At 36.5% G+C, this 26,591-nt stretch overlaps 1 protein-coding gene across 1 annotated transcript; it reads right to left on the bottom strand.

Annotated features, from left to right (window-relative positions):
- Positions 1-1,707: 1,707 nt before the first annotated feature.
- Positions 1,708-26,190, bottom strand: LOC131143776 (DEAD-box ATP-dependent RNA helicase 36). Its single transcript, XM_058092094.1, has 6 exons — positions 25,409-26,190; positions 18,810-19,132; positions 9,770-9,973; positions 9,603-9,684; positions 8,455-8,553; positions 1,708-2,022 (listed from the first exon to the last, which is right to left on the bottom strand). Exons 1-6 carry the CDS (start codon positions 26,006-26,008, stop codon positions 1,855-1,857), a joined length of 1,476 nt encoding a protein of 491 aa, XP_057948077.1. The 5' UTR covers positions 26,009-26,190; the 3' UTR covers positions 1,708-1,854.
- Positions 26,191-26,591: the final 401 nt, after the last annotated feature.

The following is a 26,591-nucleotide window of genomic DNA, read 5'->3' as shown; positions in this document are numbered from 1 at the left end:
GCATATAGGTTTGCAGCGAAGGAAGTAAGTGAAAATTACAACATCGGTTGTAATTTTGATCATGTCAAGAATCGAGTGAAGACTTTGAAAAAGCACCTTGCAATAGCTCACGATTTCTCAAGATCTAGTAGCGGATTTGGGTACAAGCAATCAACCCAAATGATGGAAGCTCCTGCAGATGTATAGGCAGCATACATTAAGGAATAATACCTCCCCCTTTATATTTAAAATATTTAACATTAGGTATGCAATATTAAATGTTGCTTAATTTTATGCAATTAATCAGGATTAATTTCAGCAAAATTAACTGCCATTTTTTGTACTTTTTTTAACAAGCTAAGCCAAAGGCTTCTCAGTTTCAACATGTACCTACCAGAATTCTTGAATTGGATGAAATATTTGGGAAAGATTGAGCTAATGGAAGTCATGCTGTTGGTGCAAAACAAAGGCAATTTCAATGGACTAGGGAACAAAATGGAATTGATGTAAATAGCATTCATGACGAGTTATGTGAACAATAACAAGATTTCATTGGAGTTGACACCTACAATGACTTAAATGTTGATGCTACATCTTCATCTAGAGTTGTGTTTGGGTCTACATCGAAATTGGCTAAAGAAATCAAGAGAAAGAAGCCAAGATTTGTTGATGTTGTGAGTGAACATATGAAGACAATCAAAGTAGGTATGGATGCAATTGCCACAATACTAGATCGTGGTAATCCTCGAAACTATACTGAAGAGCTATTGTTCAATGAGATTGTAAAAATTGATGGCATGAGTGACACATCTCACATGAGGGTCTATCAAGTTCTTACAGAGGATGAAAAGGCTGCTCGAGCATTCTTAGCTTGTCTATTTGAGCTTCGTAGTCTTTGGGTATCGATAAAGTTTGGGTCTTCTTTCTTTGAGACCTAGTATTTACACAATCAAAGAATCAACATAGGAAGAATGATTTTTTCCCCCCTTAATCGTTGGATACCCTATTATGTGATTTCTTTTAAATAAATTCTTATTTGATTGAACACTGTATTTCTTTTAACGAAGTGTAAATAACTTGTGAATTGTTATTGTGATAAAATACTAGTTGGACTTCATTACTTTACAAATAAATATTAGTATAATTTTTTTATTGAAATTGTGAAAATGTTAAATATTTAGTATATGCATTTCATTTTTTAGTATAATTTTCTAAAATAAAATTGTGAAAATATTATATATGCATTTAGCTATTTTAAACTGTAATTTTCTAATTGAAAATGTGAAAATTTACAATTAATGTTGTGTATATGCATTTTATTTTTTCATAATTAACTTTATGTACCAATAAATGTATATTTTGTTATTTGCATGTGCCAAGGATTTAATTAAATAATGAATTTAAAAAAAAAAACTGATGTAAATAATATTAACAAACAACATTATTTTCATTTATTTTTAGGAATCCATTTATTTTTCCCCTTTCTTTTCCTCAACAACCAAAAACATTAGGATTTTAGTTTTTCTTTATTTTTCCTTTCCTTTCCTTTCTTTTTTAATTTCCCTTTCCTTGTCATTTTCTAAGATGTCGGTTATGAGCCCAAACCCTGGATGGTAGGGCTATAGGGTAGAACTAGATATTCATCTTTTTCCTCTTTTCTTTTCTAATTTCTAATTTTTTTATAATCCTAGCCTCCTTTGGATAGACATGGAGTTCCAAGAAAAAAACTGCAGCATAAATTTTCACTCCTTCCATTTCTTCATTCCTTCAAGTCAACACACTATCCCTAAATAGTTCTATTTCCATATACAACCAAAGTTTGAATTAAAAAAATTAAAAAAAAAAAATTCCCATGAGACCTTTTCCATAAGTTTCTCAATCCACCATTTTAGCTGATACAACTCTCTTTCTCTTTCTACTCTTTCTCTTCAACAAACCTTTTTGGGCCAGTGCCCTGAGCTTCAGTGCTTTTCGCTCTCTTTCTTTTTCCTCAAATCCCTCATCCATCATCTTCATTTTTGCCACACGTCTGGCCTTATAAACCTGCAAATTGGTGAGATGCATAACCAAATAAAAATTTGACCTCCATGCATTCTATTTCGACACAGTCAATACCAGGAACAACACTTTACTAAATAGTTATGAGAACAAAAACCACGAGGACATGTTACATGTCATTACTCCATGGCGTGCATACATTACTTCCATTCAGTCTCAAGCTCCAAGCTACGCAGATGCATGCGTTTCATATGAAGCTCAAGTAGAAATTAAAAAAAAAAAGCAGAAAAAGAAAAACAAAACAAAACAAAGGGGAAGTTAGATAAACAACCCAAATATGCCTACTTTTAATTCCTGAATCTTCATAAGGTTATCCGCTCACAGCAGTGGAGAATGCCTTCATAAAATAGTTTAGTTTGAGCTCGAATGACAGGATTATATGGGATCTCCTTCAGGACAAATTTTCATTATCAAAAAGCCATTTATAGGTTGACAACTGGAGGCCTACATAGAGGAACATATAGTCCCTACGTTCCAGATAAATGGACTAAGAAACAAAGTTTTCTAAGTTTGGAGCAAAATGATGTTAACAAAATACTTGAGCAGCGCTAGTACTCTCCATCATAGATTGGACCAGCTTGGTGAGTCATGGTCAAAATCCTTGAGACTGGTTGCAGTTGAGTGTAGTCTCTTTTGACTCCACCCCACTTCTAAGGCTATATGCATTACTGATCCACACTAAGTTTTCTTATTGATCTAGGAGAAAAATGATATCAAAGATACTGAAGCAACCCCAGGAACCAGTGTATTGGACCCATCTGACAGCAAGGCAATTTTACAGATTCAAGGGAAATCACACACCCCCTTGCCCCATCCCCTACGCAAAAAAATAAATCCCCAAAAGTAACAAAGACATGAAGCACTCTCCAACCTAACAACATCTTCACAGAAAATTACCTTGCCTAAACGCTCCTATATTCTCCTCATTGGGCTAGGAGAGATCATTTTTCTTTCTTTTCTCCTTTATTTCTTCTCATTCTTTACATTTAAAAAAGTAATCTTTGTTCTTTCCTTTAAATCATCTTCCCATTATTAGATCAATATCTAGTTTTCTTTTCCTCTATACTATTATCCATTTTTATTTGTTTTATTTGATCATAAACTCAATCATCATAGCCATCAAATCGAGATTCAAAATCAGGAATCAGAATTCTATTGCTGGAATAGGGAATCAAAAAGTAAATTGAATCAAATCGTAAGAGTCAATGTAGTTTCCTAAAATTGATACCAAATGACACGCGCATATGTACAATAAACAGTAAAATATATTGAAATATTAATAAATACAGAGTGATCATGTCGGTATTGGAATAGCACTTACCTTTAAAGTAAGTTCTGTGGGTCTGAATCCCACCATGATCAATTTTGCTCAAAAAATATGTTAGTAAAAATGAAATACCAATGATCAAACAAGCATCAAATGGTTGAATGATAATTGTACTGCTTTGTTAACTGTTAGACAGCCACTTTACCTAAAAGCTTAAGCTACTAGGTTGCGGGCCAACAATGTATATCGAGCTTTAACATTCCCCCACATGTGCAGCCAAACAGCACATGGAGAGATTGTTAAAGCTTGATATACATTGTTAGCCCACAACCTAATAGCTTAAGCTTTTAGGTAAAGTAGTAATCTAACATGGTATCAGAGCTGGTTACCATGAGGTCCTGGATTCTAGTCTTGTCGCCCACATTTATTCTGTGGTATTTAAAAATTTATTGTGTGTTTATCTCTCCACGTGCTGTCGGGCTGCACGTGCGGGGGAGTGTTAAAGCTTGATTAACATTGTTGGCCCACAACCTAATAGCTTAAGCTTTTAGGTAAAGTGATAATCTAACAGAGATACACGGGGAATATATTAATTTTTTAAACACCATACAATAAATGCGGGCAATGGGACTAGAACCCAGGACCTCCTAATAACCAGCTTTGATAATATGTACAACCACTTTACCTAAAAGCTTAATCATGCAGGGGCAACATTAAGGTTCTGCAGCCATGGAGAAATTAGAAGAGAGGAAGAAAGGGGAAGTGAGCAGAGCGATACCAAGGGGAAAACTCGCGTTCAACTTCAATTCAAATTCATCAACTTCCTCCAACATCATGGCTTTCACACACTATTTATAAGAAAGCCTCAACACATGAAAACATGCACCCCTAAAACTACATAGCATTACAAACATACCCGTAGAATACACAATTACTACAAACAAGCCCCCGACATGCATAGTCCTAATACAAGCAAAAACTACACACACATACTTAAAACAACTAACTAATTAAGCCATTGACCTCCCTGGTAGAAAAACAATTCGGATGCCCAGGCAGAATAAACCATTTAGCTTTGTATGCTAGACTTCTTTTGATCTTGAAAATGGCTTATAGGCCTCCTTTTTAATCTGGATCTATGCTCAGTGGTCTATAGCAAGGTGATCCCCTCTTCTCCTTTTTGTTTATCATGGTTATGGAAGTGTAGAGCCTTTTGTTAAATAAAGCTACCGTAGAAGGGCTTAGTATTGGAAAGAAGAGTTATTAACAGGCCTGAGCCTGAAGGGAATTTGGGGCTTGGTAATGTGGTTTCTGAGAACATCCCCTTAATTGGGAAATGGTTATAGAGGTTTCCACTAGAATCTAACTCCTTGTGGCATTAGGTAATAAAGAGTAAATATGGAATGCACAAGAATGGGTGGGATTCCAAAGCGAGCAGCAATGCTACTCATGCAAGCCCTCGGAGGTTTGTTTTCCAGGTAGCTTTGCCTTTTCTTTCCACTAACATGTTTCAAAGTGGAAATTGGGGATAAAATTCATTCTTGGGAGATACTTGGATTGGTGAGTCTTTGTTGGAGCTGTAGGTGCCATGCTTGTTTAGACTTTCTTTTGTAATGCACTAATTTCAACATTTTATTTCATTAAGCGGGCTCATTTTCTTGGGATTTTCACATTTTTAAGAGTCTCAATGAAAGAGAAGTTGATAAGTTAATTTTCTTATTGGGTGTTATCAATTTTTTCTTGCCAACTTCACAGGAGGGGTACAAGGCTTCGGATTGGGGATGCTTCAAGGTCTTTCTCTTCAAAGTCTTTCTTTTCATAAAATCGAAAAATCCAAGCCCCTTCCTATTAAACAAAGCTGTTTGGAAAGCAAAGTTCCATTTAAAATCCAGGCTTTCATTTGGACTCAAATTCTCAACAAGATCAATACGAATGATGTGTTGCAGATTAGGACACCCTACAAACCCTTGGTCCAGATATTTGCATGCTATGCCGCGAGTCAAATGAGAACACTATTCAGATCTTCCTTCATTGCAAGGTAACAAGGTATATGCAGGACAACTAGTTTTGTATCTTATTGAGGAATGGGTGGCTCCAGAAACCAATCATGATTTTTTGATGGTGAAGTTTTGGGCTTTTTGGAAGAATGAAAGAAGCAATATGTTTTGGAGTTGTGCTGTATACACAATTCCATGGGTACTTTGGCTTCAAAAGGAATCCAGGAATCTTAAAAGATCAGAAAATTTCTCCAAAATTGATTTAGGAGAAACGTACTTTTTTTGCCACTTATTGCGCACATTTTTTGGGGTTTTGGGGGATCTCTCGCCGTCTGATATCCAAAGGATAGGAAGGCAGCATTGATGTAATTGTTTGTTCGGCTTTTGCTTTCTTTCTTGCATTCCTTTTGAGAGGATTTCTTATCCTCCCATTGTAATTATTTCATCTCAATAATAGACTTTTTCTGTTGCCAAAAAAATCCTCAACATTAGGTGCATTCTCCTTGGTTTTTGAAGCAGTTTCAGGCTTGAAGGTGAATTTGGATAAAAGCGAAGTTATTCCAGTGGGAAACAGCACTAGGAGGCCTTTCCTTGCAGGACTTTTACCATGCAAACTAAGAGCATTTCCTATTATCTACCTTGGTCTCCCTCTTGTGCCAAATTTAAAGATAAAGGTTTGGGACCCCATCACTGAAAGATTTGAGAGGAGACTGGGGGGTTGTAAAAGGAATTACCTCTCAATAAGTGGAAGATTTACCCTCGTATCTTTTCAAACCCCTTGGTCTATTTTATTCTTTCTTCCATATCCCTAGCTCAATTGCCTAAGGGTTGGAAAGAATTCAAAGAAGATTACTTTGGGGGAAGCATGGGAGTTGTGGCACATAGTAATTAAAAGCAAATATGGTTTGCATCGTAATGGTTGGGATACTAGAGGTAGCAGCAATGCTTCTCATGCAAGTGCTTGGAACTTCATTTTACTGGTTCCTCACTTCTTCTATTCTCTACCCAGTTTTGAGTTGGGAATAGGAATCTTATTCAGTGTTGGGAGGAAGATTGGGTGGGTGAGTTTCGTTGGAATCTTTAGTTCCTTGCCTTTTTATATTGTCTGCCATGCATGATGCCCCAATTAATGCTTTTTATTCTCTGGTGGGGGCTCTCTCTCTTGGCATTTTCATTTTCTTTTCCTTAAATTTCAATGACAGAAAGGTTCATGAACTGGCCATTTTTTTTAGGGTTGAAGTCTTATGTTCCTCAAATGGGAATGGTTCAAGGATTTAGATTTGGGATTCTTTTGCTTATTTTTCTAGTACTCAGTTGTTGAAAATACTAAACCATTCTAACTTTCCCTGAACTACAATATTTTGAAGGCTGTGGCTCCTTTCAAGATCTGGGCTTTTTTGTTGAGTTTCGCTCTTGATAGAATTATTTGGTGCAAGTGAGGGGGCCTTCTAAGGCTAGCAGTCTGGACATTTGTATTACATGTTTGGAGGCGAATGAAACTAGTGACCCCTAACTTCTCCATTGTTTTGAGTGGCAAAACAGCTCTGGGTCTATCAGTCCTCAGTTCATGATGAGGCATTGGTTCTATACGGTCCGTTGACGCTTTCTTGTTGGTACGATATAGAGGCTTTGGGGGAGTAAGAATGGGATTGTCTTGTGCATATTTGTCGTTTTTGCCCTTTTCTAGACCTAGTGGATTGAAAAAAATGCAAGAATTTTTAGCAGTAAAACAACTTCCCCACATCTATTCAGGAGAGTTGTTTTCCTTGCTTCCTTTTGGGGGCCCATTTTTTGTTTCTTTTTGGGAATTTTACTGTCTGATCTTTAGAGGGATTGGAGAGAAGCTTTAATACAACTCTTTTTTCAGGGAGGTTATATTACCCTCCAGTCTTTGTAAATTTCTCCCTTTTGTTTTAGTGAAGTTCTTTTTCTACCACAAAAAATTAATCAACGTATGTCCTTTTGCTTAGCTTTCATTGGAGATTTCCTGCAAGTTAGCTACTGGGGTTTTGGAAAATCCAAAAAGGCAGGGCTCTATGGAGAAGTGCAGTTTTTGCTAGCTCATGGACCTTTTGGAATGAGAAGGATTCGAGAATCTTTGTGGACAGCACAATATCCCCTGATTCAGTATGGGACAGATTTGTGTTTCTTGCCTCCTTTTGGGCTCATTCTTTTGGGACTTTCTGGACCTGGAAAAGAGATTGGCGGGTAGCTCCTTTTGTAGTTGTTTATAACTTTTCTTTTGTTTCTTTCGAGGAAATCATGTTCTCCCCTTTTTCCCTTATCCAAAATACATATATATAAACTCCAGCTTGAGGAGTGTTACTCTAGTTTTTCAACTCGGACCAAACCAGCCGGTTCAACCCAGTTAGACCTTTACCAGTCTGGGTGATGGCATGAACCCGGAAATTCAATGAATCAGGGTCAACCCGGCTGGAACCGAGCAACCTGGCTTAACCCAGTGACACCCAGTGGGCCACCTGGATTGACCTCATCACCCAGCACCTCTTCCTCTTTCATAAACAAGATTAAATGACTTAATTGTGCAGGGGAGAAAACTTGAACCCAGGTCCTCAACCATGCTGGGAGGATTGGGAACCACCATAGCCAACTTTTTGTCGTGTTTACAGCTGAAAAGCCTAAATATATATAATGACATTTATTTCAGACTTGTATATGTACAAATTAACAAATCCTACATATAAATAAATCAAATTCTAAATTTAAAAAAAAAAAAGAAACTATTACCCTCTCTTGTTCTTGTTTAATATATATGAATTAATAAAAAAGCATGACAGTATGACACTACTACTACTACTACTACTACTACTACATATATGACATTATTATTAGTTTATATATATATATATATTACCGGTCCGACCATTGGTCTGACCAGTTAGACAAACCCTGTGGCTTTACCGGATTGATCACCGGTCCGGGTTTTAAAACAATGTGTTACAGGTTAGCATGTTGGTAAGGGCATAAACATCATTTTATTGTAAATAGCATTTACTATAAATAGAAACAGTGACATGCCCATTCAGTAGGTTCTCCAGTCATTGCAATTTTTTTAATAAATCAAGTAGGAAAAACTAGGAACACAATAAAACTAGTAAAACAAACTCAACAAGCATCTCATAACTACTTTACCTTTGTGATATCAGAGAGAACCTCATTCTCTTTGCAATCAAACTTATCCAATTGTTTGCCAAGAATAGCTTCTATTTCATGAATAAGAACCACATCGTTCTGCAAAAGACATGTCACGTGTATAAGAAGAACAAGAAAACAAAGTAATACAAAATCCATGCTCCTACAACATTCTCCATCCCAGGAAAATAAACTGAAATTCATAAAGAACATTATGCTTTCAAAACATTTGAAGAGTCTGCTAAAAGAGATCTCACTGGAGAGACGTAAATAGACAGGATCTTCATTATGGTACATGACCAAGTTTTATTTAGGTCACTTTCACTTCTATTTAATTCCTTGCCATGGTAGACTATTCATTGAATGAACAATCTTGTAGCACCTACCTTGGAAAAAGGACAAGCATCATGGGAATAGGATACCAGATAAAGAGCTTTGGGCAGAATACAACAGATGGGGCTGGGGAAGAAGTTGAGAAAAACTGTATTCTTGATAAACTAGTTTGGCTGGGAGAACATTTCCAAACAAACTGATCTAAAAGCACACTATTACATGGCGACTACACTGTAATCTCAATGGTAGCAAACTAATGAATATTATGAAATGGAAGATGGTTTCCCAATACTTGCCACATACATAGCATGGAACAGATAGGAATAATAATAGCATTGCAGTCATGGAGCATTACAGTAACTGCCAAGAATTATGTCATGTACATCTTTTCTCGGCCATGGAAACAGGACCTGATAAGACACCATAGTCCAGTAGTATGGACTATGGTGTCTTATCAGAAATTGGTCATTCATTATATCTGTAACAGTTTATTTCTGACAAAAGAAGAAGTTTATTGAAGGGAGGAATAAGGAATAACACATCTTTCAATATTCAAATGAAGCAGTTCTCTAGCACACTGACGTCAAATCACTTTTAAAATTTCCAACTTACAACACTAACTAAACTTAGAGCATGCATGCACTGCTTAACACCTTGGTTTTGGACCACACATGCATCACACATGTACACTTCTAATGCTAAGTTATACATTGCAGTCCAGGGAAATTTCACATGCTTGATGCAGAACCAAATGCCCAAAAGAATTCAGATTTTATAGCTTCGAAATTCTTAACACATCATGTCCTACCACTTACCTGAGTAACAAAGCTTAAAGCCAGCCCCTCCCTGCCTGCCCTTGCAGTACGTCCCACTCGATGAACATAGTCCCTTGGATACCTGGAGTAATGGCTTTATCAATAAACATTAACAACATTGAAATAGACAAATTCACACATAACTGATAAAAAATAAGAATAACAACCTTGGAACATCATAATTGATAACCAGATCAACTGTAGGAATGTCCAAGCCACGGCTGGCAACGTCAGTTGCAAGCAATACGGGAACCCGTCCAGATTTAAATTGTTGCAGTGTCGTGCGCCTTAGAGATTGAGCTTTGAAGGAATGCAATGCAGCAGTCTCCAGATCAAGCTCTTCCAGTAACAAACTAAGAAGGTGACAACTTCTGCCTCCGCATAAAAGAAGTTCAATATCCAATCAAAACACATTGACAGTTTAGAACAGCTTTAGTCACAATCAAACTGTAAACAGAGGACAATATTGCTGCACAGCAAGAGATAAAAAAGCCTAGTTTGCAGCATCTAATCAATTGTTTAACCTGCCAATGTATTATTAGAATGCATGTGATACAAATGGCAGCAACTAAAAAATGGAAAAAGGCCAAGCCCAAGATTTGCAGCTAATGACATAGTGGCATACTAGCAAGAATCAAGAGTGATAAGATTATAGATTTCTATCCATGGAAGTAACAGTGAGGAGGATCAAAGGCGGCATGACTCCTTGCAGACACAATATGGGATTGCTTTCTAGGCTCATGGGCCCAACTTGAATTGCAAAACATCCAAACTTGAGGTGCTCTCACGCAGGGTTAACTGATCAAGAGATATAAGAATTAACCCAAGTAAAAATTAGAGATCATGGGAAGAATATACTGAGAAAACATAGAACACTTGGTCACATCTTAGTACTAAGAGTGATCTTCAACCGAATATTTGGGATGGCAAAGGGTGTCTTCATGCTACACATGAGAGCCCCTCGAAGTTCATCTCTCAAGTTTCCCTATCTGCATCGTTTATGGGTTGCATGCTGGCTGAAAATCCAAATGAAGGAATTGGAATTCAGTTCATTCCAATTCCAACCCTTGAAGCATGTAAGGAACTAAAATTGTCGTGGGACCAATGCTTTAACTAGATGCAACTACCTTTGACTGGAGGAACTTGTTTCATTGGATGAGGAGTGGGAATCAAAATGAAAGGTGAGAGGAATTCAGATAATTATACAAGAACACCTCTCCTTGTTATTTCATGGAAATGCCCTTCTCTCATTATTCTATTATGACCAATGACTTCTAAAAATATAGTAAAATAATATTACTGCTTTATACACACACACACACATATATATTTTGTAAATTTGCATTATAATTTTTAATCATTATAACTATAATATTTTATTCCAAATAGAAAATTGCATAATAATATTTCGATCAAATTAAATTGTATTACTATCAACCAAAGACAAAGTTTTAGAAATAATAACATCATCTTACGAAATATTACAGATTAAAATATCAAAATTAAAAACTTAAAGTCTGTTTTAAACTACAGATATTTCAAAACTTTTAATATATACGTTCCAATTCCATGGTCTAACATACACCTTGATGTAAAGCAGTCAGTAATCCCATTCTAGTTTGGTATACTGCTGAAATGCATCAACTGGAATGGCCCATCTAATTCTCTAGTGTTGCGAATAATTTCAGTTTTAATTCCTTTGGCTCCAATATATATGGTAATGCTCCGTTTAACAACTAGGTTTCACCAAGTCTAGTGACACCTTTTCTTGTAGTTGTGGGCCGATATGGCATTCTGGAAAATAATCTCAATCATTCAATTAAAAGCTCATCTCATTCCCAACATACCATTATGTGGGTGATTTTTAAATATTTTAAGAGATTCATAGTTTGACAATGTCAATAGAGAGTCCCATCCAATATAAGTATGAGATAAACAGTAATTATCATTTTTCATAACCTTGTCTGGGCAAAACAGAAAAGAAGTCACCAAAATTGGTGACACATACTATGTGCTGAGAGAGCATTACCCTGTGTGTGAATGCTGAGAAAAATAAATGAACAAATATATTTATAATCTATACAGGCTTATATACAGTAAAAAAAAACATTAAAAAGAGAACTAAAATATATATTTAAAAATACATATTAATGCACTAGTTCAATGACCAGACCACCCATTGGGCCTATACTAGTGCCCACATCCCCCATTCAATTCCAGGACTTATCAAGGTTTTAAAATTACAAACAAAAACCTGAGAAAAAAAAAAAAATCATGAAAACAGACATAGCTACAAAGAAAAAAGAAATGACGATCCCTGCAATAGTATCAAAAGGCCAAGAAAGAAGTCAATACAAAAAAACATCTATGAAGAAAAAAGTGACAACCTTACACGGAAATCACTACACATTATTCTTCTGACTTCTATGTTGTTCAAAACAAAGATCTAATGAAAGATATAAACTTTTTTTTAACAGAAAAATACACGCCACATGCACATACACACTAAAAAGAGAAGAAAGATATAAATTATGTGGTTAAGACATCCTCATACAAAGCGAAAAAAGTATGAAGTAAAGCGAAAACTGAAAAAAAAATACTTACGGAAATAAATTGAGGTCACAGGTCACTCCAACAAAACATACTCCCTTGAAAACTACAGAGGCATAAGTCCACAGGGAAGCAAGAAAAACAGTCTGCTCCCAAGGTACATTCAAAGACAAAGATTGATCCTTAATATCTCTCCAATCACAAAAATCAAATCAAACAAAAAAGACACTATTCCACAACCCCTTAGCTCCCTTATACCTAAACGTTAAAAGATTAAATAAAAAACTCCTTAGTATCGGGACAAATCATGTGTTCCCAAAAGACCAAATTATTTATGCCACATATACCAAGCTACAGAGCAAAGAAGAAAAGATGAAAACAAGATTCACTACTCCAAGCGCATCATACAAACTTCAGGAGAAAGAAGATTATTAAGCCTCCTAACTTAATGTCAACCATGTTAAGGACGCTTACCCAAGCAAAAGCCTTCATTTTTAAGAGAACTTTAGTTTTCCAAATTCACTTAGCCACAGGAAAATGAGGATTTGCAAAGGGTAGATCTCAGAACTGCCCAAGGTCCACAATCTACTATCAACCCTAAAAGAGAGCTAAAAAGATCATATGAAGTCTGCAAAAAAAAGATTCTTAGTGTCTCTATCACTAAGATTCCTATACCCATCATTAATATTCCTATAGAAATGAAAATTGAAACAACTCACTATCAACAAATTGGAAACAGGAGCAGATTGGCCCCAAAAGATATGATCAGATTCAACTAACGATTTATTTGCTCAGGCTGGCTTCCCATAAATATCCGTACAGCTGTCAACTAAGTGAGGCTATCAATGCCACAATGGAAACATTGACGAGCGCCCTTCCAACCTCTCCCCGCATTATCGTATCTCTGCCTCCACCTCCCCCTGAACAACAACCTCTGTCAGGGGTGGCAACACTACCTTCACCACGACCACTATTGGTTCTACTATTACAGAATTCTCCTTCAAAAAAGCAATGGCTATCAACGAGTGGAGAGCAGGATTAGAAGAATCTATATCTAATTTACAGACTACTTGCAAAAGCCTCATTGCTATGGGAATTGATGCGCCTGCAAAAGTTTTGACTCCTAAAATAATTCAGGCCCCAAACAAGACAAACTTTGCTACCTGAAATCCATCTCTTTGCCATTTTAAGAGCTCCAAGTCACTTCATAGAGCTAATATATGCTAAGTTCGTCCCATTATCATTGTCTCCATTTTTTTTCCCTGGTGGTGGATGTTTCAGTATGTTGCTATTGCTTGCGCAGGGTTTGGGAGTGATCAAAGGTTTATCAGTTGGGAGCATGGTCTTATATTTTCCACAAAATTGTCGAAATTTGCCTTGAAAAAATTCCTGCTTTCCAAGACCATTAAAATCCAAATGATAATCAGTTTCCATTTTACAGAATCTCTGTCGAAATTTCCAATAACTCAAAATTTCAACAATATTTTTTTGAAATTTTTAACTACAAAATGAAATTTCTTTGAAAGCCAAATTTCCCCCCATTTGTTATGGGATACAGTTGTGTTTCTTGCCTCTTGGGTTCATTTGTTTTGATTTTTTTGGGGATGTCGTTGCTCAACCTGCAAAGGGATTGGTGGGGCAGCATTTTGTAATTGATTATAGCAATTCTTCTGTTTTTTTGGAGGACATCTTGTTCTCCTAGCATTGTATTTTGTTTTTCTGTTGATATATTTTGTCTTTATCCCAAAAAATAAGTAATATATATATATATATATATATATATATATATATATATATATATATGTATATATATATATATATATATATATATATATAATTTCCATGTAGCAGAAAAAAACAGATTCTTTTTTGTAGAAAAAGAAACTTTATTAAAAAGCAGAAGGAGAAAAGATACAAATAAAAAGGAGAATAAGAAATCCTCTAACACAGAAAATAGAAAATAAAACTATGTCATCTTAATAAAGCACTCCAATCTCTGGTGATATCTTGATAACAGCATCCCCTAAAACAACCAGCACTATAAGTGCAAAGAGAAGACAAGTAATGGATCCTGTCCCAAATGAATCCCACTGAAAAACTTTCCCTAAACATTTCTTTAAAGCCAAATTCCCCACAATACAGCACATCAGGCGCATCTCCACAACCTTTAGCATTCTTCCATTTTCCAAAACCAGCTAAAGTGACAACTGTACTGAACCAAGAATGAAAACATTTGCAGAACACATAAAAAACAGAGAACTAGAAGAACGCATCAAAAAGATTCTGCCTGCACAAGACTGAAAAACAGAGACCTGAAAAGCCAAGGGTGTTCAAACTTTGCAGGAGGTGGGGACAGCAAAGAGACTTGGTGACTTACGAATCAAAATTTGCAGAAAAAAAACAGCTACTAGTATTTGCAGATAACAAACACAGAGGTGAGCAAAATGAACTCTCTTTGCTGCACAATCAAGAAACAAAAGGTGTTGGCAAGTTGCAAAGTTGCAGGGAAAAAAAAACTGATTCTCCAAGTCATTAAAATCAACTCCCTTCAGGTCAGACTCCAGGATTTGCAACTGTAGCACAACTTGAAGTTGTCAAATAGAAAAGGGGGGAGAGGGCGCTGAGCTTGATTGCAGCTAGGAGCAAAGTGGATCGCGCTTTAAAGGATGGGCTCAATATTAGCCCCAATCAAGCCTAGAAGCAGGATTATTAAAATTGCAACAAAACACATGTCTTTAACAAATTTACCATGCCAATGAGTGACCCTAATGTGATTAGACCTCCATATATTTTTTGCAATGATTTAGCAATTTCAGGTGATGTCAGCTAAGCTCATGCAATTTTACATTTCCATGGTTGTCAATGTGCAATTTTGACAACCATGGTGTAAAAGGACTTAAGGTGGGAAGAAATGGAAGGGAATAACACCATCATCTTTTATGGGGGACAGGGGCTGACCAAATTCTTAATCTCAGATGCATTTTTCACTTTGAAGCAGTTTCTGGGTTTCAACTTGTAGAAGAGTGAACTTACTCCTATTGGGGAGGATGGCAGGATTTTGGCTGGAATCTTCAAATGCAAAGTGGAAGCTTTTCAATTGAATAAATATGAACTCCTCTTGAGGCCAAATTCAAAAACAAGCTGATGCAGAACTGCATCAAGGAATTGCAGCCAAGAGAAAAACTGGGAAAGATAGAGGAGATAAAAGGGAAAGAAGAAGGAAAAAAGACGAGAAGTAGATAGAGGGGTGGTGGGGAATCACACTTCACCTTCACTTCAAATTCATATCAGAGTTGATGATATGTTTAATAATGTGGTTGATGACGTGTCAAGACATGGTGACTTACTAGTCAAGCTGATATGATTGGGTTTAATAAAGTTCATCGACAGAGTGAAAAACAGAGCCTCACTGTTTAACACAGGGGCATGTTTTTTGGGGCTGAAGTTTTTCAGAGCAGATAGGATGACTTAAAGGGCTGAAATCTGGGATTGGTATTTAAATTTGTGGATGGTTTCAAGATGGATGATTGAGAGAGAGAGCGATGAATAGAAAGAATAAGAGATGTACAAACAAGAGAAATTTGCAGAATATGAGAGAGAGAGAGAGAGAATTGAGTGACGGGAAATTTGGGATTGGTAATAGAAGAATGGTGTGATCATGGTTGGGCTCTGATACCAAATGATGCAAAACAGCATCAAGGAATTGCAGCCAAGAGAGAATTTGGGAGAGACAGAGAAAAGGGGAAGAAGAAGAACAAGGAAGAAGGAAGAGGAATACACACTTCACTTTCATTTCAAATTCATCAAAAACTAATTCTAAGATGGCTTTCACACCCCTATTTATTACAAGAAAGCCTAAAGCACAAGAGACCCTTAAAAATACATGAAATTATAAATGAAACCCTAAAAGACATAGCAATTAGAAACAAAACCCCAAAGTACACATAATCCTGCTACTAATTAAATTAAACACAAATAATAAACTAACTAACTAAACACAATAATCCCTTGATCCAATTCTTCTGAATTAGTCTCCAACAAGGTTCTACCCATGGTTCTGCTTCTCCTCCTACATCAGGTGGCGTATTATAAATATCCTCAAGTCAATTGAAGAATCAGAAAATACCCAAAATTTTCATTAATCTCACTCAATAATAGACACCATCACAAACTCACTCTCATTGTCCAATACATCACCCCATTTATTTTTCTCCTCAATACAATTTGCTTCTTTATCTTTCCTTTTTTTAACCTCGATATAAAAATTTGTGTTAAAGGCCTGATATATATTGTTGACCCACAACCTAACTGCTTAAGCTTTTAGATAAATTGGTAATCTAACATGGTATCAGAGCTAGTTGCCAAGAGGTCTTGGGTTCTAGTCATGTTATCTGCGTTTATTATTTGTTTGTTAAGAATTACTTTATTCCTTATAATGGGTGGTGTTTATCATTTGTTTCTCTCTCCACGTGCTGTTGGGCTGCACATGCGAGGGATTGTTAAGGCCTGATATACATTGTTGGCCCACAACCTAACAGCTTAAGCTTTTAGGCAAAGTGGTAATCTAACAATTTATATATGTATATCTATAAAAAACTTAGTGTCCTGAGGTCATTTGATTATTAACAAGAGAATTGTCCATTTTAGCCCATCCAACCCTGCAATCTGAAAACCTTAGTAAAATCAGCCTCCTTATAAATGCCTTACCAGTATTTGGCCTCACATTACTGCCCTCAGATTTAAATCTGCCACTATATGCAATTCCCTTACAGACACAAATGATACCCAGATCACAAGCAGATTAATGCTCCTTCGCCACCCCAAGAGTTTCAACCATCAACAACCTCCAAGTGAACTTCTCGAGAGACCTCATCGGAACTACACCCACTTCCAATTGACCCACTTGACCCCTCCACATGATTTTGCTCCAATTGAACCACTTTTCTTTCCTGCTCCAGGAAAATTCTTAACCACTGACAATCTGCAAGAAGCAGAATCTTAATAGATGTTTTCTGTGCAAAACTAAGTCTGTTAATCACATATTGCTGCTTTTGGATGAAAACTCTATGGGATTTGGCCCTTTCTCTAGTTGGCCAAAAACTTGTACTATAGCTGGGACCGTGGAGAATGAGATCTGGGCTTGGAAAGGTATCCAATTAGGCTCATACAGATTCAAGGAAAAATTGAAAAAAAAAATTGGAAAAAAAAAAGAAAAGATTTGTCTTTGATCCCTCTCACCATTTTTTGGGTTGTGTGGAGGGAGAGAACTAGAAGACAATTAGAAGGGATTAAATTTCTTTTTCAATGGATAAGAGAGTATATTAACAGAAAAAGGGTACAATGGCGGAAGAACAAGATATCCTCCAAGGAAACAAAATAAAATCATATAAACAATTACACAAGAAATGTCCTCTTATCCCTCACAGGTTGGGCAGCAGTATCCCCCAGAAAACCCAAAAGAATGAGCCCAAAATATATGTGCTAAAACTTTAACTCATTAGTTTAATTGTTTGTACATTTTGGATTTACATACAATCATAGATTTTGTAATAAGCTCGACACTTCTGTTTCTTTTGAATTTGGCTCACACCCCTTTGGTGCTTAATGAATTGATTCATTTGTTGATCAACAAGAAGGAGAACAAACAAGGGGATCAATCAGAAGCAAGTGACAACTGGTGTTATTATTTTATTTTTTTAATACTGAACATAGGGAAAGAGAAAGGATTGAATTACCCTTTATGACCAGAAACAGTATCCCAAAGCTAGCCACATTCCTCAACAACAAAAAGACCAATGGTGCAACTATAAATAAGCAAACTTCGGTTACATTTGGTTTGCAGAATAAATATTCCAAGGAATAAGACGGAATATAATGAGACATTTGGGAATAGAATTCACATGGTAATAGGTATTCTTTGCCTATTCTTTGCTATTCCATCCAACATAGAATAGGGGGAAAAAATGACATTCGAATGGTGAAATTTGGGCATAATTATACCATCCTTTCCTCGCTATGGATTCATAAAAATTTTTGAAATGTTATTTGCTTGATGGTAATAACATTGTTTTTGGCATAAACTATCAAGTTATTCTATTACAACTATTTTAATCTTAGGAAAAGGCAATGTTCAAACCAAACATAACTTTAGCATGCCAAAGTTTCCTTAAGTTTGACTATTAGACAGGAAAGTAGCCAAATAAAGAAGAGAGAAATTTCTAGCCAAGGGAGGCTAGCATTCTAGATTCTTCTAGACCACATCCTATCAGCCTTTTCTTTACGCATTCTCTATATTTGGAGCAGCTTTTTCTGTAGTTTCTTTACATTTTTCTTTGATTTTCTATTTGTGTTTTGTACTCCTATTCAAAGAATCATCCTCCTTCAATTTCTACCTCCTTTTTAATTTTAGTAAATTTGGGGGTTGTTTTCTTTTTGGTATCAGGGGCCTGCACCGAGTAGCTTACAAACACAAAAATCAAAAACATGGTGAATCATCCAATATAATCCAACTGCATGTTCCAGCAGTTCCGCATAGTAAGGCAACATATATGAATATTTGGAGCAAAGCAATAAAAAACAGAAATTAAAAAGAAAAGAAAAAAGAGACAATTGAATGCAGTTAGGAATTCATAAAATATTACTAGAAAAAAGTTATACCTGCAGGTAGAAACAAATATGATGGCTGAGCGAATATCCATATCTTCCATTTTAGACAAAATGTAGAGAAGATAAACATCCTTCACATTTTCAGGAATAAATATATATTGCTGCTTAAGAGATTCAACAGTCTTGAAGCCTTCATATGCCTCATAAAAGTATGCGGTATTTGCAGAGAGCTCAAGTAATGTTTGCAGATCACTTGTCATTGTTGCAGAAAACAATAAAGTTTGCCGATTTTTTGGCAAACACTGAAACACCACTTTCAATTCCTCTTCAAAGCCGACATCCAAAACTCTATCTGCTTCATCCAAAACTAGGAACTGCAGCAGAATTGGAAAAAATACTTAGAATAATAAGTTAATGAGGGAATGTATCTATGATCAACTTGAATACTGTACCATATTAAAGCACTTTATACTGCTCAAACATGGCTTCAAATAAAAGCTCTGGAACCAAGGAAAGAGATCCTTGTTTTTGAAAGCTGTATAGAAAATCAAAAGTAAATACAAAAAAGAAAATAGGTATATCATCTTGGATGATTTAGATGTATTTGATTAACTCCCAAAATTGAAATATTTAGAAAATATTTCAGAGTGCTTTAATAAAAATACAAAACGATGAGGAATCATCTAATTATCTCGGTTTGGCAGTCTAGAAAAGAGATGCAGAATGAGACTTGAATCTCATCTCAGACAATTTTAATCTTCAAGTGTCCTGCTAGCTAGGCCGGCACTTTGGAAAGCCAGGATTAACTAGAATTGCCATGACAGTATCAAGTATGTATTGAAGAGGTAAATGAAGGAAGAGGGAGAATAGGAAAAGTGTTGTGTGACCACAACCTATAGCAGCCTCATTAGGTGATTGAACAACGTTTTTATGAAGCTTGATAATAGTTAATTTAATTTTTTCCACTTAATGTTTTCCCCTTCCCACGAATCAAGTTGAAATTTTGCAGCAGGACACATCTGCAAGATTAGAGAGAAGATACAAAGGAAACCACCCCTGAGATTGTCCCAACTTGAGTTCAACTCTAAAAAGTTTAGGATGTAGTAATGCTTAAATTTTTTTATTTGCTAAAATTACTACTACTACTACTACTATTATTATTATTATTATTATTATTATTATTATTATTATTATTATTATTCTTGTTGTTGTTTTGATCATGATTATTGTTAAGATTTGATTAAAAATGAATGACCTAACTTGAAGATAGGCCTCTACCTCTATTTATAATACAAATTTAAATACATTCTAATGACAATGATACCCTTACTAACTCTCATTAATTAACATACTAACACACTCAATAATAATAATACTAAAAAGACATATATAACCTCTAACACTCCCCCTCAAGCTGGAGCATAAATGTCATAAGCTCCTAGCTTGTTACAAATGAATCTAACATGAGCACCCCCACAATGCTTTGGTAAACAAATCAGCAAGCTACATGTCCAATTTCACATAAGCGGTTGTAATGAGGTTCTATACAAGTTTCTCTCAAACAAAGTGGCAATCAACTTTACTGTTCTTCGTCAGCTCATGAAAGACCAGGTTGGAGGCAATAGGAAGAGCAACTTGATTATCACACATGAACTTCATAAGCAGAGAATGCGGAAAACCCAATTCTTCCAACATGTTCTTTAACCAGACAAGTTCACAAGTAGTGAGTCATAGCTCTATATTCTGATTCAACACTTGACCTTGCCACCACAGTTTGTTTCTTATTTTTCCAAGAAACCAAATCACCACTGACCAAGATTTAGTACCTTGTGGTGGGTCTTCGATTTGAAGGCTATCCAGCCCATTCTGCATCTGTATATCCATGGACATAAGTGTGACCTGCATCTGTATATCCATGGACATAAGTGTGACCCTAATCACGATATAAAAGACCTCACCCAGGTGCACCTTTGAGATATCTCAAGATGCGTATTACTGCATCCCAATGACTTGTCACCAAAGAATCTAGAAATTGACTCAAAACACTTGTTGTAAAAGATATATCCGACCGAGTAATTGTGAGATAATTCAGCTTCCCAACAAGTCTCCGGTATTGTCCAAGATTAAATAGCAAATCACCCATATTCGACATTAACTTGCTATTAGGATCCACAGGTAAACCGATTTAGATCCCAACAAGCTAGTTTCATCTAACAGATCAAGAACATATTGCCTTTGTGACACAACAATTCCGATACAAGATCTCGATACTTCTACACCCAAGAAGAATCTTCGGCCTGAAATTTAGTCTATAGAAAAAGTTTAAGACTCTAAATACTTGAATCATCATCACTTGTAATAACAATATCATCCACATAAATAACAAGGATCCTACTTGTAGAGAATGAGAATGAATCAATTGTATATTCAATTGTGTATTCTTCACATACTCGGGTTCCTATTTAACATGTACACAGAGAATAAAATATGGAAAAATAGAAGAGGACACAACTTGCAATTGAGATGTGTGTTTAGCTTTGGTGGGGGGTCTCAATTTATAGCCTCTAGCCTGTGTCAAGATCTCATGGTAGGTGTTGGTGGCTCACCCACCATGGTAGGTGGCCCACCATGGTAGGTGGCGGTGGCTCACCTACCATGGTAGTTGGTCGTCATTGACCCTGTAGGGATTTCTACACTACTCGATAAAGTATGACCATAAAACACAAAATGATCCACAGCACACTGTCAAAGACCAAACTCAACTACTACAGCATTGAAATGACCAAACCATGCTTTGGGAGACTATTTTAAACCATTAAAAGCCTTTTTGAGCCAACACACTAAGCCTAACTCCAACTAAGCAACAAACCTAGGTGGTTGCTCCATACAAACCTCCTCCTCAAGGTCACCATGCAAGAAGGCATTTTTTATACTTAACTGATGCAAAGGCCAATGACAAATAGTAGCCAAGGAGATGAACATACGTACTGATGTAAGTTAGGCAACTAGAGAAAAAGTATCAGAATAATCCAAACCATACGACTAAGTTTATCCCATAGCAACAAGATGGCCTTTAGACAGGCCACAAAACCATCAGGGTAACTTTCACAGTGTAAACCCAACGATAACCAACCACAAACTAGTCAAGAGGAAGAGGTACCAAGTCCCAAGTACAATTGTCATGTAAAGCATTTTTCTCTTCAACCATAGCATCCCTCCACCCTGAATGGGCTAAAGCTTCCGCAACAAATTTAGGAAGGGTAGTAGATGATAGAGCAATGACAAAACAATAATAGGAGGGCGATAAAGAGTCATAAGAAACATAGTTGGAAATGGGGTGTTGAGTACATGTGTGTTTACCTTTCCAAACAGCAATAGAAGGATCAACATCATGGGAAGTATGATCATCAGACGAGGAAACCAAAGGCATGGTAGTAGAAGCTAGAGGGGACTCACTTCCTTGGAGCCGCCATCGTGAATACACCTGCAAATTAGGATTATCAAGGCGATGAGAAGGACTCGAACTACATGGAGACTCAGATGGTTAGTTGGGCAAGGACAGCAAGGTAGAACCTGGAAGATTAAGCAAAGGAAGAGACTCATGGAGCTCAAAAGCGCTCGGTGACTAGGTGTAATAAGATGTAGACTCAAAGAAGGTAATATCGGTAGAAACAAAGAAGCAATGCGCCACAGGACTATAACAACGATATCCCTTTTGAGTATACAAGTAGCCCAAAAAGACACATTTTATAGCACAAGTATCCAACTTACCCACCTCAGGAGTTAGTTGATGAACAAAGGACACACACCCAAATATACGAGGAGGAAGAGAAAATAAAGGTGAATTAGGAAAGAGAATGGAGTAAGGAATTTTACCACTAATAATAGAGGATGGCATTCTTTTAATCATATAATAAGAAGTAAGTACAGCATCACTCCAAAAGAATTTAGGTACGTGCATTTGATAAAGTAAAGTGCGAGTGATTTCAAGAGGATGTCTATTTTTCCACTTTGCAACCCCATTTTATTGAGGAGTGTGGGCACAGGATGATTGATGAACAATACCAAACTGAGTCATATAAGTAGTGAATTGTGCACTGAAAAACTCTTTAGCATTATCACTTCAAAGTATTTGAACTAGCAAACCAAATTGAGTCTTTATTCCAAAACAAAAGGCACAAAATTTATGAAATAATGCAGAATGATCTTTTATTAAATGTAACCAAGTCATTCTTGAATAATCATCTACAAAGGTTACAAAGTACCGGAAACCCAACTTGGACACGACCCTACAAGGACCCCATACATCTAAATGAATTAACATAAAAGGGTTTGCAGCCTGTTTATTGACCTAGGAAGCAAAAGAAACACGATGGTGCTTTCCCAACTAACAAGACTCACAATCAAGACTAGACAAGACATTTTAACTTTTCCAATGCAGGATGACCCAAGCGACAATGAATTTGGAAAGGTGTGGCAGCAATAGTGCAGGCGGTAAAAGGAGATAGCGGATCAAAGTGAAGTCCACCAACTTCATGCAGAGGCTCAAAGTGATAGAGTCCACCAGCTTCACCCGCTCCGCCAATCGTCTTCCTAGTCTTCAAATCCTGAATAACCACAGAATCAGGGAAGAATGTCGCGGAACAATTCATGGATTTAGTAATTTTGCTAACAGACATAAGATTGAAAAGAAATTTGGGAATATATAAAACCGAAGGAAGAGAAATAGAAGAAGTGGGATTTACGGTCCCAATTCCCTTGACTGAAGTAGGGGATCCATTAGCAAGAGTAACACAAGGTAAATTTGCAGGATATTGAAGAGTGCAGAGAAAGCTAAGTATACCTATGATATGTCCCAAGGACTAGGACGAGAAGTACTAGATTACAGGCATACTGAGTGCTTACCTGTTTGGGCACCAGCAAACTGCAGTGTTTAATTTTAAATTTCTCATAGACAAATACCAAGAATTTCCATAATTTTTTAACACCATGCAGGTTTATGCACATGTTTTATACACAAGATATTCAGTCAAATCCATTTATCATTTAATAAATCATAATTAATATGATTGGGAAATCCATGAACTTTCCAAAAAGCATCTACAACCCAAATAAGTGTCCCATCCATTCCCATCAAGTGCAAATTTACTTTTGATAACTCTATGCCACAATGAAGAAACCTCTAGCAGGAATCGCTTGCGCCACTTAGCTATATGAGCAGTGTTTCTAGACACTAAATTTCCAAGACCAAAACCACCCTCCCTCTTAGTTCTACAAACCACCTCCCAACTCACCAAGTGATCCATAAAACCTGCGACTCCTAACCAAAGAAAATCGCTCATAATTCTCTAAATCCTACTAGCGACTCCCATTGGAATTTTAAAAATAGAAAGAAAATGCAAAAGAATTCTAGAAAGACAAGCCTGTATTGGAGTAACCCTCCCTCCCCAAAGAAAAAAGGACTCCCTTCCACCCATCTAAACTTTTGGACACAAAAGAGTAAACACGATGAGCTTTGCAAGGGCCATACACCCTATGAACAGCCACAAGACTGTCCTCTTATTAGGAAACAAGCATGAAATCTAAAATTCCTCTATGGGTAATCCTGCAAAGCAACAAAACATGACTACAAGAACACATGGAAAACGTTATGCCAATAGCATCCAAATAAATAACTTTCCATATTCAACACCTCAAAAACTCCTTCATACAATATCGTTAAAAGATGCCAACTTGGTTTCTTACATGCAAATCACTTCAGCCCTCCATTCATTTAAAAGGTTTTTCACTTTTGTGCTCTTTGTTACATCATTCAAACTCCTGATGTTCCAAGAAATAATTCACTTCAGCATAACTACATTTGAGAGCCCCACTAGCCCATCTATCCCTATTGTTCTTTCCCTTGCTCTCAGCTCTATCATAGTAAACTTGGAATTAGCAGTATCACAGCCATACACAGGCTCTTGTATCAAATTTAAGCAACAAAGACATTTATCAATTATGGATGTATGGAACCATTTCTCAAAAATAATAATCAATCAATCAATCAATCAATCATGTGTGTGTTAAATAAATAACACAATTTTATAAGCTAAAATTTTGATATCTCCATCTTATCATTTTTTTTTTTTTGGATATTTCACATATGCTTTAAACTAACAAAAATTTATGCACAGTTTTATATAATTCATAGCTATCATCCACCAGCAAACTGCAGTAATCAATTTCAAATTTCTCACAAACTAATACCAAGAATTTCCATAATTTTTTAAAACCATGCAGGTTTATACACATGTTTTATGCACAAGATATTAGTCGAATCTATCTATCATTTAATAAATCATAATTCAGAAAACGAACTTTTTTTTACTATATAACTAACAAATATTTTCAATTAGAGTAAAATGCATTGTTTACTTTCATTTGTTGAATTGACAATGTCATTGAGCTCACTCTAAGAGCAGTTGCCAATGTCCTTTCTTAGTCCTTTCTATTCTTCAATAATCAATATCTTCAAAACTTTACAAGCTCTGCTCTTCTGTGCAGAAGAACTCAATTCGACTACTAGACACCAAAATAATGTACCACAAAACAAAAAATGAAGAAAAACGATGATCATGTGCCAAACATATCCACAAATCTGCCAGTACCTTTGTCTTAGAGAAAACAGCAGAAACATCGGGATTCCCTTCGAGAAGAACCTTAATCCTCCCCGGAGTGGCAATAACCACATGCGGCCGCTGCATTAAGGTCTTCGACTGTGTGATCATGTCCATCCCTCCTATCACTACCGCACACCTCAAATTTAAACACGACCCGAGAGCGCGGAACTGATCTGCCAATTGATCCGCGAGCTCCCTCGTGGGTGTCACCACAAGCGCGAACACACCGTACGGGTCCTGGGCGAGGCGGTGCAAGATTGGCAGAGCAAAAGTCGCAGTCTTGCCGCTGCCGGTCTCTGCCAGCCCCAGGACATCATTGCCGGCGAGAATCCGGGGAATGCAGTGCTCTTGGACCGGCGTCGGCTTCTTCATGCCGAGCTCCTTGCAAGTTTGGACAGCCCATTCGGCGAGGCCGAGGTCGGCGAATGTGGTGGAGACTGAGGAGGGGTTAGTTCGTTTAATGAGCTTAGGTTTAAGGTCTTGGGCGGCGGTGGTTGTGGTCGTGGCTGTGGTTGTGGTGGCGATGGGTTTTACGGAGGGTTTGAAGAGGGGAAAGTTCTCGTCAACTAGGGTTCGTTCGTCATCCATGTTATTTTTTCAGTCGGCGATAAACAAGAACCTCTATCCAGTGGAGGGGAGGACTGCCCGGAGCCCGCCAAAGAGAACAAGAAGCAGAGAGGAAGAGAATTGTAGCAGCCAACCAAACACCACGCAACGAAGAAGTAATTGAACCAGAGGAGGGAACTCAGGCCCAGGGTTCAACCCTTGATGTCATTATTACTATTATTACGTAATAAATATAAAATATAATTTTACTTTTGGTTTTAAAATATTAAGGCTTAATTGGGCCCTCGTAATTCTTTTGACAAGGAGTTTTTAATAAAAGAGAGGCTATCACTATTATTTTAAAAATATTTAGTCTCCCAATCAAAAAGCAATTGTTAGGAAAAAATTAATTTATAATATTTGATAAAAAAAAATTTATAAGGTGTTTTAAAGTATTTAAAATAATTAAAATAAGTACGTATTTTTTTTAAATGTAATTAATGTATTTATAGTTTTGTAATATTTAAATAAATTTAAAGATAATAATACAATAGAATAATTTGTTGAAAAAAAAAAAATAAAAGTTAGTTTTTTTTTTTCATTACATAGGAACTTCAGCCACCAA

Source organism: Malania oleifera, chromosome 12 (genome assembly GCF_029873635.1).
Source record: "Malania oleifera isolate guangnan ecotype guangnan chromosome 12, ASM2987363v1, whole genome shotgun sequence".
Taxonomy (NCBI): Eukaryota; Viridiplantae; Streptophyta; class Magnoliopsida; order Santalales; family Ximeniaceae; genus Malania; species Malania oleifera.
Note: the sequence above shows the minus strand (reverse complement) of the source record. Positions and strands in the feature narration are given on the sequence as shown.

What these genes read in the sequence shown, in the direction of transcription:
- LOC131143776 (XM_058092094.1), bottom strand. Translation starts at nt 26,008, where the DNA reads ATGGATGACGAACGAACCCTAGTTGACGAGAACTTTCCCCTCTTCAAA. An exon ending in CTTTAAGCTTTGTTACTCAG is followed by an intron (nt 8,554 to 9,602) that starts GTAAGTGGTAGG and finishes TGTCTTTTGCAG; the next exon opens with AACGATGTGGTTCTTATTCA. An exon ending in TTCTCTCTGATATCACAAAG is followed by an intron (nt 2,023 to 8,454) that starts GTAAAGTAGTTA and finishes ACCAATTTGCAG; the next exon opens with GTTTATAAGGCCAGACGTGT.